The sequence below is a fragment of the Diaphorina citri genome, unplaced genomic scaffold, assembly GCF_000475195.1.
Source record: "Diaphorina citri unplaced genomic scaffold, Diaci psyllid genome assembly version 1.1 scaffold394, whole genome shotgun sequence".
Classification (NCBI taxonomy): domain Eukaryota; kingdom Metazoa; phylum Arthropoda; class Insecta; order Hemiptera; family Psyllidae; genus Diaphorina; species Diaphorina citri.
The window spans coordinates 114,668-128,033 of NW_007377829.1; the positions used below are offsets into that span (position 1 = coordinate 114,668).

The window sequence follows — 13,366 nt, forward strand, 5'->3', positions numbered from 1 at the left end:
CAACGTTTTTCGACTATTCACAAACTTGCCCAAGAAGAAAGCCCAAATCTACCACCAATAGCCTAAAATATGGACGTCTCTCAGGGACGTCCCTCCCTGTGTCATGCAATCGGTTCACTTACCCTATCTTCAAAGATGGCCTCCAAGCGCTCCTGCACGGCCTTGCCCTTCTTCGGTCTCACCAGGAGATAGATATGCTTCAAATGTGGAATCGCCCGGAGTAGCTTCTCTACCAGTATCTTCCCCATGAATCCCGTCCCACCCGTCACGAAGACCGAAGCATCGCGAAAGAACTCCTGAATCGGGGTTCCGATCTCGTCCTTCGGGATTTTCCGAGGACGCCCGAAGTTCTTTTCCCCGAGCAGCTGGAGGGGATCTTTGTAGTATTTAGAGTTGACGATGTCCTCGGTGATTTCGAGGGGTTTGACCTTGTATTTGGTGGAGGAGAGGGCTTTCTTGTGCAGGTCGAGGGCCATGGTGTGTGTCGGGGGTGGGTGGTGGAAAGTGGGTGGGTGAGTCTGTGAAATACAATTGAATAGTTGGAATGGATTTGCTGTGGGGGTGATTGAGTATGTGATGGGAGAAGAGTTACAAGCATTTGCTGCAATCAAGTCATTGCAATCAACTTGCAAGGGTAAATGATGGATTCTTTATTTTTCAGGCATTCTATTGTCGAAAAAAAAGGAGTCTATGGAATGCAGTAGGAAGAAATAAATATAAAAGACGACTACCTGCCTTGGAAGGGCTCGGTCGCGGATACGATTAGCGCCCGAGCCGCTTTGTTCATAAACTAAACAGATAAGATTCGTTCTCGGAACGGCTGGCATTCTCCTATCCTGTCTTTGATCTGAGGACTATAACACCTCCGTTATAACCTCCCTTGAAAAAAAAAAAAAAAAAAAAAAAAACCCATTTGGGAATATTGAAAATTAATAAGGTTCTCTAACTTTATTTAGTGATGGGACTCGAGTGAGATTTTTCAACTCGATTATTTTCTACTCGATTATTTTCCAACTCGAGTTGTAATGGCTGATGTGAAGGTTTATTTGGGATTTTTTTTTAAGAGGTTTGACAGAGGGAACTGTAACTGCTATGGTCTTATTTACCCGAAATCGAAGAGAGAAGGAAGACAGGATAGGAGAAAGCCAGACGTTCCGAGAACGAACATTATCCCATCAGGATAAGCCTCGAGAACGAACATTATCCCATCAGGATAAAATCCGCCCCGGGCGGGAATCGAACCCGCGGCCTAGCGCTTACAAGTAGAAGTCTTATCGTCCCGAAATCGAAGAGAGAAGGAAGACAGGATAGGAGGAAAGCCAGCCGTTCCGAGAACGAACATTATCCCCGCCCCGGGCGGGAATCGAACCCGCGGCCTAGCGCTTACAAGGCAGACGCACTACCAACTAAGCTAACTAGGCTGGCTACTGATAACTTTGAAAGTGAAATTGTGTTGCCTGAGTGCTGGGTCTGTATTTCTTGAAGTTTCTTTTCTCTCCGTTCTTAGAGAAATTGAGAATAAACTCCCCAGTCTGAGTAAGGCCAAGAAAAGCCAGCAGCACGCGAATACTTATGGTCATCAGGTCGCCAATTCTAACCTTAGGCAACGTTGCTTAACTTCAGTGATCCATCAGGAACTGTTCTGTTGAATAGTAATACATTTTGTTTGTGTCAGTCCCAAAATCGACAGGAACTGTTCTGTTGAATACCTAATAAGGTCCGGGTCCACAAAGTGCGTTTAAATTTGGTTTAAGTTTTAACTTTCACACTAAGCAATCTGAATCTGATTAGTTGATTAAAAAAAAAAATCAAAATTTTTAGAAAATCAGATTGCTCAAACCGAGATTAACACTTAAACGGAGTTTAAACTCACTTTGTGGACCCCAGAGTTGGAGGTACTTAAGTACATTATTTGTACTTAAGTACTGGACCCGGACTTAACCATCCCATTTAGGACGTATATTTTGCTTGCCGTTTATTTTGGGTTACGTAAACATCACTAATTCCATTCCATTCTAATGGCGGACAAAAAGTTTCGTCCCCGATATTAGCAAAGCCGTACAAAGTACACAGCTAATATCTAATATCCTTGTTAACAGGGTCAGTACGTGAAGTGTCCGATTACAATCAATACTACTATACATACCTGGGTAGGCACGGCTTTCGGACCCTATAACCAGGGCCGGATAAGGAGGTTTAAAAAATTTACATTTTTTTTGGCAAAAATGTTAATCTGTTTTTATTGAATTTTACCATACAAAGATTAAAAGGAAGTAAGCGGATATCCAATAATCCACTTGGCAATGGTATGTGTGTCCACACATAGTCGACAGGCCATCAATCATCAATCGATGCCGACTGAACCATCCACACTGCCTTGACAACATAGATTTACCACGTCCGGCCGGTCGACTATGTTTGGACGCATCTTTAGAGGTGTTGGGAGACGGAGACCCTCATAAGAGTCATAAGGGCCTTATAGCCTTACACATTCAAAATGGAAAACGTACTGTTATTTTGAAAAATAATAAAGAAGATGAAGAAAATTTAAGAAGAAAAATAATTAAGAAGAATTCCCTAAAAGTACGCTAGTACTTAAAGGGATTTATTCCAAAAGAACATTTTATTGCTAATGTGACATAAAATAAACTTCAATATTATTATTATTATTATTATTATTATTATTATTATTGAATAGAACTTTGTGTTTTTATTTCCAAGCTGTAAAAATTTCCTTTAGAATGTTTTTTTTCCTTTATTTTTATCTTTTTCACTTTGCCTTTTTTTAACTTTCTTGGAGCTCTCCTTTTTTACTTTTTTTTTCTGAAATCTACAAAGAATTAATTCTTCTAATTATCATTAGGTAGGTACTTATTATTGGGAGCTATTTATTATTTCAGGTAATTTAAAGTTGAATAAATAATTATTGGGCTACTTGATTATGTAACTTTGGATTTAGACTATGGGCGGAACTCCTATGAACGGCTACGCAAGGTTTAGGGATATTGGATTTTTTTCTGTCTTTCAAAAAAACCTCACTGTAAACTTTTTATTAAAATTTAATAATATTTTTTTCATTTCCCTCCTCCTCCTTCTTCTCCTCCACCAACACCCTCTGGTCATTTCTTCCTACCCCCAAGATCCTTCCCTCTCAAGAAGAAGAAGAAGAAGAAGAAGAAGAAGAAGAAGAAGAAGAAGAAGAAAAAAAAAAAAAACACTCGAGAAAAAAATAAAAAAATAAATCATTTGTTTGTCACATTCTTGGCAAAAGTTTACTTAGTAGTGGTTTCTTTTTCCATAACTCTTCCTGTCTCTCCCTCTTTCTCCTTTTTTTGTCCGTTACTCTCTTTCTCCTCCTGTCTCTCTCAATCTCTCTTTGTCTCTCTCTCTCTCTCTCTCTCTCTACCTCCCTTTCTTTTCTCTCCCTCTTTCCCTGTCTCTCTTTTTCTTCCTTTCTCTCCTTTCCTCTCCTCGAAGTTGTTACAGCCTAATATACATTTTATGTCCCCGCTTTTCTTTTCCTCTCTCTCTCTCTTTCTCTGTTTCTTTTTCTCCTTCTTTCTCTCTTCTATCTCTTTCTCTCTCATTCTCAAACAAGTAAAGTGTTTAAAACGAGTTATATCGAAAGAGAGAGAGAGAGAGAGAGCGAGGGAGAGAGATGAACTCTTTTTTCTTTTCCTCTCTCTCTCTCTTTCTCTGTTTCTTTTTCTCCTTCTTTCTCTCTTCTATCTCTTTTTCTCTCATTCTCAAACAAGTAAAGTGTTTAAAACGAGTTATATCGAAAGAGAGAGAGAGAGAGAGAGCGAGGGAGAGAGATGAACTCTTATCTTGGTTTCATTTTCTTGCCATAAATCGTTCACGCTTCCACACACATAGGCAATATCTATTCAATTATTTACTCGCATGATTCTATTATATACGTCTATAAAATCTCTATGTATATATCTTATGTATAACTTTAAATTATATGCCTAACTTCTCTATGTATAACATTGAATTATATACCTAACTTCTCTGTGTATAACATTAAATTATATGCCTAACTTCTCTATGTATAACATTGAATTATATACCTAACACCTATATGTATAACATTGAATTACCTATATACCTAACTTCTCTATGTATAACATTAAATTATATACCTAACTTCTCTATGTATAACATTGAATTATATACCTAACTTCTCTATGTATAACATTAAATTATATACCTAACTTCTCTATGTATAACATTAAATTATATACCTAACTTCTCTATGTATAACATTAAATTATATACCTAACTTCTCTATGTATAACATTAAATTATATACCTAACTTCTCTATGTATAACATTAAATTATATACCTAACTTCTCTATGTATAACATTAAATTATATACCTAACTTCTCTATGTATAACATTGAATTATATACCTAACTTCTCTATGTATAACATTGAATTATATACCTAACTTCTCTATGTATAACATTGAATTATATACCTAACTTCTCTATGTATAACATTGAATTATATACCTAACTTCTCTATGTATAACATTGAATTATATACCTAACTTCTCTATGTATAACATTGAATTATATACCTAACTTCTCTATGTATAACATTGAATTATATACCTAACTTCTCTATGTATAACATTGAATTATATACCTAACTTCTCTATGTATAACATTGAATTATATACCTAACTTCTCTATGTATAACATTGAATTATATACCTAACTTCTCTATGTATAACATTGAATTATATACCTAACTTCTCTATGTATAACATTGAATTATATACCTAACTTCTCTATGTATAACATTGAATTATATACCTAACTTCTCTATGTATAACATTGAATTATATACCTAACTTCTCTATGTATAACATTGAATTATATACCTAACTTCTCTATGTATAACATTGAATTATATACCTAACTTCTCTATGTATAACATTGAATTATATACCTAACTTCTCTATGTATAACATTGAATTATATACCTAACTTCTCTATGTATAACATTGAATTATATACCTAACTTCTCTATGTATAACATTGAATTATATACCTAACTTCTCTATGTATAACATTGAATTATATACCTAACTTCTCTATGTATAACATTGAATTATATACCTAACTTCTCTATGTATAACATTGAATTATATACCTAACTTCTCTATGTATAACATTGAATTATATACCTAACTTCTCTATGTATAACATTGAATTATATACCTAACTTCTCTATGTATAACATTGAATTATATACCTAACTTCTCTATGTATAACATTGAATTATATACCTAACTTCTCTATGTATAACATTGAATTATATACCTAACTTCTCTATGTATAACATTGAATTATATACCTAAATATGGTGATAAAGGGAGTGGGAGATAAAAGAGAGAGAGAGGGGGGAGAAGGAGGTTGAGGAAAGAGAGAAGGAAAGAGGTTTTATTTTACACAATAAATCATTAAGACAAACCACAGCTATCTTACCTCTCTCTCCATCTCTCTTCCTCTATCAATTTCTCTCTCGCTCCCTCTCCTCCTCTTTCTCCTCCCTTTCTTTATCCTTTGTTTTCATCCCGTTTTCTTCGCTGTCTTATGCAAAGCAAAATGAGCCTTTCATTCGTCTTATGTAGATGTTATGCTAAGTACTTAACTATGCACATAATATGTATTATGATACGTACCTACCCTTGTATTATGTAAGGTAAGAGTACCTGCTTCACACTGCTTATGGTACCTACTACATAATATAATAGGTACCGACTTTTTCGTACAAAATACATAATCCTCGTTTACATGGAAAGATAGAAAAAGAGAGAGAAATCTCTTTTTCTCCCATTCTCTCTCTCTCTCTTTCCCTCCCTTTCTTTCCCCCATATTTCCCTCCTATCTCATTTTCTTATTTTTCTCTCTCCAGCTCTCTCATTATCTTCTTTCTCCCTCTCCTTTCCTCTCACTCACTTTCTCTCTCTCCCTCCCTCTTCCCTTTTCTTTCTGTCTATCCCACTTACTCTATCTCTTCCTCCCTCTCACGCTCATTATTTCTCTCTCTCTTCCTTCCCCTCATTTTCTGCTACACTTTCTCGCTCTTACTAACTCTCTTTCCCTCTCACTCACTTACTCCCCCCTCTCTCTCTCTTCCTCCCTCACTCTCTTTCTTTCTCTCTCTCCCTCTTCCTTCCTTGAATTTTCTACACTCTTTTTGCTCTTACTCTCTTCCTCCCTCACTCTCTTTCTTTCTCTCTCTCCCTCTTCCTTCCTTGAATTTTCTACACTCTTTTTGCTCTTACTCTCTCTTTCTTTCTCCCTCCCTCTCTCTCTCTCTCATTATCTACATATCTACCTACACTCACAGCATGTTATTTTAGAGTGAGAGGTTCATTTTATATTTATTTTTCCCGTTTTTACTCTCTATTCTTCAAAATTTTGTGCTGAAAAAATTTTCGGCCCATACCAGCAAGAGTCCCGCCGGGGGTTTTCTTTTTTTCCACAAATTTGAATAACATAAATTAGAATGGAAATTTTCAAGATAACCCCCGCTCGAACCTTTTCAAAAATGGAGGATAGTAGAATAAAAATTATACAGTAGAACCTCGATTATTTCAAATTGGGACCAAGGGTAGTTGAAACAATTGAAATTCCGTAAAAAAATGAAAAGGGGAAATTAGATACAAAAGAACAATATTTTTAATAAATACCCTATTGAAATTAAACAAACAAAAATCATGTCTTATCGACATTTTCTTTGTCATTAGTCTCGTCAGTTTGAACACTTTGAAAAAAATAGAACTGATTTTGGGGTTGAAATAATAGAGAGTTGAAACAATGGAATTTGAAATAATCGAGGTTCCACTGTAATAATTAAAGTAGATGCCAAAGGACTTTAGGGAGAGAAATAATTCACGTTCATAACCTTATGTTTGGCCAGTTGTAAGTTAAATGAATGCGAGTGGGTGGGACTAATAATAATAATGGGTAGGAGATACGCTATCTACACACGTTCCCACTCATAAATTGTACAAAATTTAAAGGGTGTCCCTCTGTCCCTAAAGGTAAGGTCAAAACTGCGAAACCCACAGATTTTTCGAAATCCGACAAAAGGAAAACTACAGGATTTAGGATTTTCAACCACAAGCATTAATTTTTACTTTCCTTATATCCTGTAGGAAGGAAAGCAAGTAAGACAACTCAATGGGAGGTTTCATTAGTCCGTCCTTCCTTTATTAAATTACAATAGTAATAATAAAAGGTATAGTGGACGGACTATTGTATTCGCTTCGGTGTCGTCTGTTGGTCTGTCTGTCGGTCTGTCTGTCTGTCCCCATAGAAGGACTTATCCAAACCTGGTCGACCTATATATCAAATTAAAGGTCTTTTTACCAGGAACACGAAAATGGTGGTGCAAATTTTGTCCAGAAAACCATAAAGCCAAAAAACAAAAAAAAAAAAAAAAAAAAAAAAAAAACTGGTTTTTCGGGGATTTTTTTCACATTTTCTCACACAAATGAGCTCTGATCTCGAAATTTGTCGCGACGACCTATGAACTCAAAGCGAGGAAAACTTTTTGATTCAGCGAATTTAAGACCGGTTTTTGTCACCTATGTTAAGCTATGCCGCGCAAGGCCAATAAATGGATTAGTGACTTAAATATTAAAAAGGAATAAAGGGAGAACGGGCTCTAGTCTTGATTTTAAATCATTACATGAAATTAAAAGGAAAAAAAATAATAATAATAAACTGAATATTAAACAAATTAGGTAGGTACATAGGTACTGATTTTCTTTAACCACGATTGAATAAACTACGGGCTAAAAAATTCCCGGAGGGACGGGCCCAGCTTGTTCTTCGTAACGAAGAAAATTTCGTAACAGAAAAAAATCGTTTCGTGCAGTGTGAACGGTCCCTTACGTCTTTCTAATCAATTGCTAACACCTAATAGAAATTTCTATTCCTACTCCTAATAATAATTATAGTTATTAGCGTTAGGTAATAGAATCTATACTAACTTCGGATAATAGAACTGAATAGATTGGTTCATAGAAAAATGCCAATCTAATATAGAGAACTGTGACCCAAAGGGAGTGGGGGAATGACCTTGACAAGGTCGTTCAATGACCTTCAGTAGCAATTTTCTCAATGGAGTTTTCTGACATTGATGAGCATTTGATCTAGATTCTAAAGGCCGGTGTAACCAATGTGATCATTTCAAGTTTTTTTTTTTTTTTACTTTCTTTATCCTATAGGAAGGAAAATAATGTAATCGGGTCAAATTTTCGATGGTCAGTTTTTAGTGTCAAAACACGTTTTGAGGTCCCTAGAGCCTAAATCCAATTTTTAGTGCCAAAACACGTTTTGAGGTCCCTAGAGCCTAAATCCAAAGTTTCAGCCATTGGTCCGTGTGTGTGTCTGTCTGTGGTAAACAAAATATCTCGAGAACGGTAAGAGCTAGAGACTTGAAATTTGGTATGTAGCTGTCAAATGTGACAAGGGTGCCGGAACGTTTGGTTGAGATGATTGCTGCGCTTGGCGGTATTTTGACCGCTTTTGGACAGATTTCGACCGTTTTTTGGCGGTTTTCAGCTATAGCGACAAAACGGTTAGAGATATTGTAAAAGTTAGGGTAAAAGAACACTCAAATAAGCATCATTCAATAGGATAAGGAAAGTCGTGTGATGTTCACACCAGATTTTTCATGAAGGTTGAATAAATTATTTTGTTTTTGCAAACTGTCAAAAACCGTATCGTGGGGAGTTTTTTTTTTTTCAAAGGTCGAGGTAGAGATTTCATTATCGAATATTCAAATTTGTTTTTCAATTTTTTTTTAATGAATTCGTTTCTCGAGCTAGGAATTAACATGATATCATGAATTCCGAAAAATTGTTGATATTGAAGGAGTCCCAAACCAGTCCCGAATTTTTGCACGTGGGTGTATTTATTACAAAGAAATAAGGATAACAAATAACTAGAATTGTTCTGATTGGTAATCTGGCATCAAGGAAATTAAAATGGACACCTACCTCGTGAAATGGTGAAAGTTCCTCCTCTAGCCTCCTGGTTATATCCGGGTTTAACCAAAAGCAATGCATTTCCTCATTATGGGATTGCATTCGAAATTTGACCTTGGCTGAGAGGTTCAATAAAATAATACATAGGTAATAGGAACTACTGGTATGTACCTACCATTGTACCAAATTTAGTATCTGTCTATCTACATTGACATTTATTGGAAATTCGAGAACTTTTGATCATAAGCTGGAGTATTTTTTAGCTATTTAAGGGTGGAGTCACATGTATTCAAGAACACTCCATTTGTTAAGGATCAATAGATTTATCTTGCCGTATGTACCATTGTTCCAAATTTAGTATCTGTCTATCTAGATTGACATTTATTGGAAATTCGAGCACTTTTGATCATTAGCTGGAGTATTTTTTAGCTATTTAAGGGTGGAGTCACATGTATTCAAGAACACTCCATTTGTTAAGGATCAATAGATTTATCTTGCCCTTGGCATTAATTTAGAGTATCTTTGAAAGAGAAGTTGGCAGGAGACCGAGGGGCAGACCAAGGAAAGAATACTTCCAGGACATCATGGAGAGCATGGGATGCAGATAAAAATAAATAAAAATAAAAATATTGGAAGTAAAACTTTCACCAACAAGAAGAAATTTTAGAAAGTAGAAATATGGTGACACGAAAAGAAAAAAGTAAAATCACCAAAAAAGTCTGCTTCACTGAATTACAGAATAAAAAGTAAAAAAAGTAAAAATTGGTACCAATATCGAAATATCCACGATCGACAAGTCACGAGCAACCAAATTGAACTGAACCAGAAAAAAATTCTGGACGATGTGTGATCCCCACTGACGAAATCTGGCACCAAGTTCCCCACTAATGAATATTGATCTAACGAGAATCGAACTGGTTTGGGAATTTACCACCGGACCAAAGGGAAAAACCCCGGGGGGGAAATAGGATACTGAAAAGTGGGGAGATGACCTGACACGTTAAAAAATAGGTACTAATAAATAAATAATAATTAAAAATAAAGAATAAATAAAAACGGGGGGAAATAGAGAAACTTGGTGGGGAGTTGATATTGGGTTACAATACAATTACAACCTGTTCATGTTCAGGTTCACACTGCACGAATTTTTTTCCGTCCAATTTTTTCTCCGTCCAAAATTACCATTTTTCCGATTTTTTAGCCCGTCCTTCCTTTAATATTACGATAGTAATAATATTACGATAGTAATAATATTACGATAGTAATAAAAAAAGGTATAAGGGACGGGCTATTGTATTCGCTTCGGTGTCGTCTGTCTGTCGGTTTGTCGGTCTGTCTGTCTGCCTGTCCCCATAGAAGGACTTATACAAACCTGGTCGACCTATATATCAAATTAAAGGTCTTTTTACCAGGAACACGAAAGTGGTGGTGCGTAGAGATACCTATACATAATATTTACATAGATTTACATATATGATTTATATAGGAATTGGGACTAGTCCATATACATAATTATGTAAAATTACCTTATATTAAATAATAATTTATGTATTTAAGCTGCTAGATGCTTTAACTTACGGTTTATGTTAACAAAACTATTTGTACCCTAGGTACATATACCTAGCTACTACCTGCCTTTAATAGCTATATTGAGGTAATAGGTAGCCAATACCCATACGACATACGAATATTACGGCAAGACATACCTTTACCCACTTCTCTCTCTCTCACTCACTCACTCACTCTCTCTCTCTCTCTCTCTCTCCTCCTCCTCCTCCTCCTCTTCCTCCTCCTCTCCTCCTCTTTCTTCTTCTTCTCCTCTACTTTCCTTTTTCTTCACCCTCTTCCTCTAAACATCCAGAACCTTCTTCCATATTCCCTGACCTCTATAAACTTACAAAATGGGTGGGTACCTATACACCCCCACCCCACACCGTCTCCTGCAACCCCCCCCTCTTCCACACACGCCGTCTCCTCCCCTTAGTATCCAGGTTTGACTGTATTTATTTTACCTGTGTTATTTATTTTATTTCCAGTTGTTCCTCACCATCATGGTCAGTTTCCCAGCTCATACCGTATGATTAATTCCCGAATTTGAATTCCCCCGCCATGTGATGTTCAAACTTCTTCACACGACATCCACCTTTGCTACAAGACAAAGTCTACCTTTGTTCTTCAAGAGGAAAAAATGGTTCACAAAAAATATTCTCTGAAAAATATTATGGGATGTACCCCAAGCAGCCGAAATAACAAGGTAAGTAAATATCTACCTAAATAGTTAGTTGGGAATCGAACTCGCGACCTAGCACTTACAAGGCGAACTACCCTCCAATCTAACTAAACTGGCTAGAACAGCTAAACTAATTAAGCTCTCGTTTCAGTCGTTTCTTTGTAGAAAATAATTTTGATTAAAATTTGTATGAATGCCAGGTAATATTTAGGTTATGCAATATGCAATACATGAATAAAAGTGGAGGAGATGCCTTGCTCCTTGTTCCCCGATATATTTTCCATAGGAAAAAAGTTTTTCAAAAAACCACACGTTAGTAAACCATGCTAATGAAAAGAAGTGTCCTCAATGGAGCCTTGACCATAATACCAACCTAGCAGAAAATCAAGAAATTGAGCTGAATATTTTTTCTGCGATGGTCGATGATCTTGGCGATTGTAGAGGGTCAATGGTCCACGGCCCATAGTCACCGTTGTGGTTTGTGAAATTTCGTATGAGAAATTTCATTTTTAGCTAAATCACCTTTATTTACCTAGGTACTTATAAAAATCTAGAAGGAAAAAAAAAACTGACCATAAATCTAACCCTCCATCTTGTTTCTCCTCCAGAGGAAGTTAACCATGGTGGATAGTGCGGAGATTCTGGACACGTTCCTAAAGCTAGACAGGGACATTTGGGCCGAGGAGATGAAGGCCCCCGCACCCGCCCTGGGGCATGCTATGGCCAAAATGGAAAAGATCAACAATGAGGTAGAGGTACTTATGGCGGAGCTCAGTAATGACAAGGACTACCGGGTGCTGGCACCTGGCATGTTCACTACTCACAATACCTCGTAAGTGAATTTTAAGAGAGTGAGAACGAAATTCTAGTCCATAGTAGGTATAGGTAGGTAGTTAGCCATTGGAAATATTTCGGAAAAGGCTAATGTTTTTGGACAGGACCTTGGCATTATTTTTCACACATTTTGTTTTTACGGGGGATCTCATTCCTTTTTTTACTTTCCTTTCCGAAGAAGGAAAGTAACTAATATGGGTACAGTGTTTTGTTTTCAAAGTGTCCCCTACATTTGCATTTAGAATATAGATGAGCTTTCAGGAAGCTCTTTTTTTAATTTTTTAGAATTGAAAATTTCAAAAAGTGATCCCGGAAATCACTACAAAACCTATTTCATAAAACAACAGTGTCTTATTTGTCTCCTGTAGGTAGTTAGAGCGCTAGACTTGAGTCCAAGTCACATCAGATTAGTGTGGCGTATTGATTTGGAGAATAATATTTGAGACAATGGAGGAGTTGCAATTGGGAAAATATTATAAAGCTCGAGTCCTACATAAAAATTTGTGAAAAATCCAAATCTGAGGTCAAAACTCCGAAAAAGTAACTTTAAAAGGTCGAAAATTCAATTTTTAACTGCTGTTCTATTGAAAAAGTTCAAAGAGTTGCGACGTCAGACTTCACGTCAAAATGCGCAAAAACGCTTGCGCACAAACAAACGAAGTGGGAGTCATGAATTATGACGTCATCGCCTACGGGAGCGTATGCCGTGACGTCAAACTTCACTTACTTTGTTTCTTACTATGTATAACTAGTGAGAGTAGGTATTGTGGTACTGAATCATAGCAAAACTATAAAATAGCAGCTATCGGTCTAATATCACAAACATCATTTAAAGCGGGTATAAAAAAAGGACTGAACGATTGATGAAACTCATTTTAAACAGGGAATGTTATTCTGCTATACGGTTGTACTCATAAAAACTTGCCCCCTTCATCTTAAAAATTTTGCAAAAAAAAAAAAAAAATATATATATATATACGTAGGTACCAATTTATAAACTTTTTTTATACCTACCTACCTACTTACCTACCTCGGAATACGTTACCTCTAATAGGTAGGGAAGGTAGGGTAGGTAAAGGTAATAGATAATATAGGTATCAACTATATTTGATTTAAAAGTAGGGAATGATGAAATCATAGGTTGATAGCTACGGGTTTAAGCCAAGTTCAATAACAGCTTTTTTTTTTTTTTTTTTTTTTTTTTTTATTTTTTTTTTTTTTTTTTTGACGTAAGTTAGTAGGCACCGATTGTTGCTTTTGAATTACAATAGAGCTCGAAGGTTG

General features: G+C 36.1%; 1 protein-coding gene across 1 annotated transcript in view; it reads right to left on the reverse strand.

Annotated features, from left to right (window-relative positions):
- Nucleotides 1-516, reverse strand: part of LOC103508395 (fatty acyl-CoA reductase wat-like) — a gene marked incomplete at its 3' end in the record, with an annotated part of 74,442 nt that extends 73,926 nt beyond the window's left edge. Inside the window, exon 1 of the mRNA XM_026823007.1 lies at nucleotides 123-516. Within this exon, the coding sequence (XP_026678808.1) occupies nucleotides 123-476 (354 nt within the window). The remainder of the gene's footprint in view (nucleotides 1-122) is intronic.
- Nucleotides 517-13,366: the final 12,850 nt, after the last annotated feature.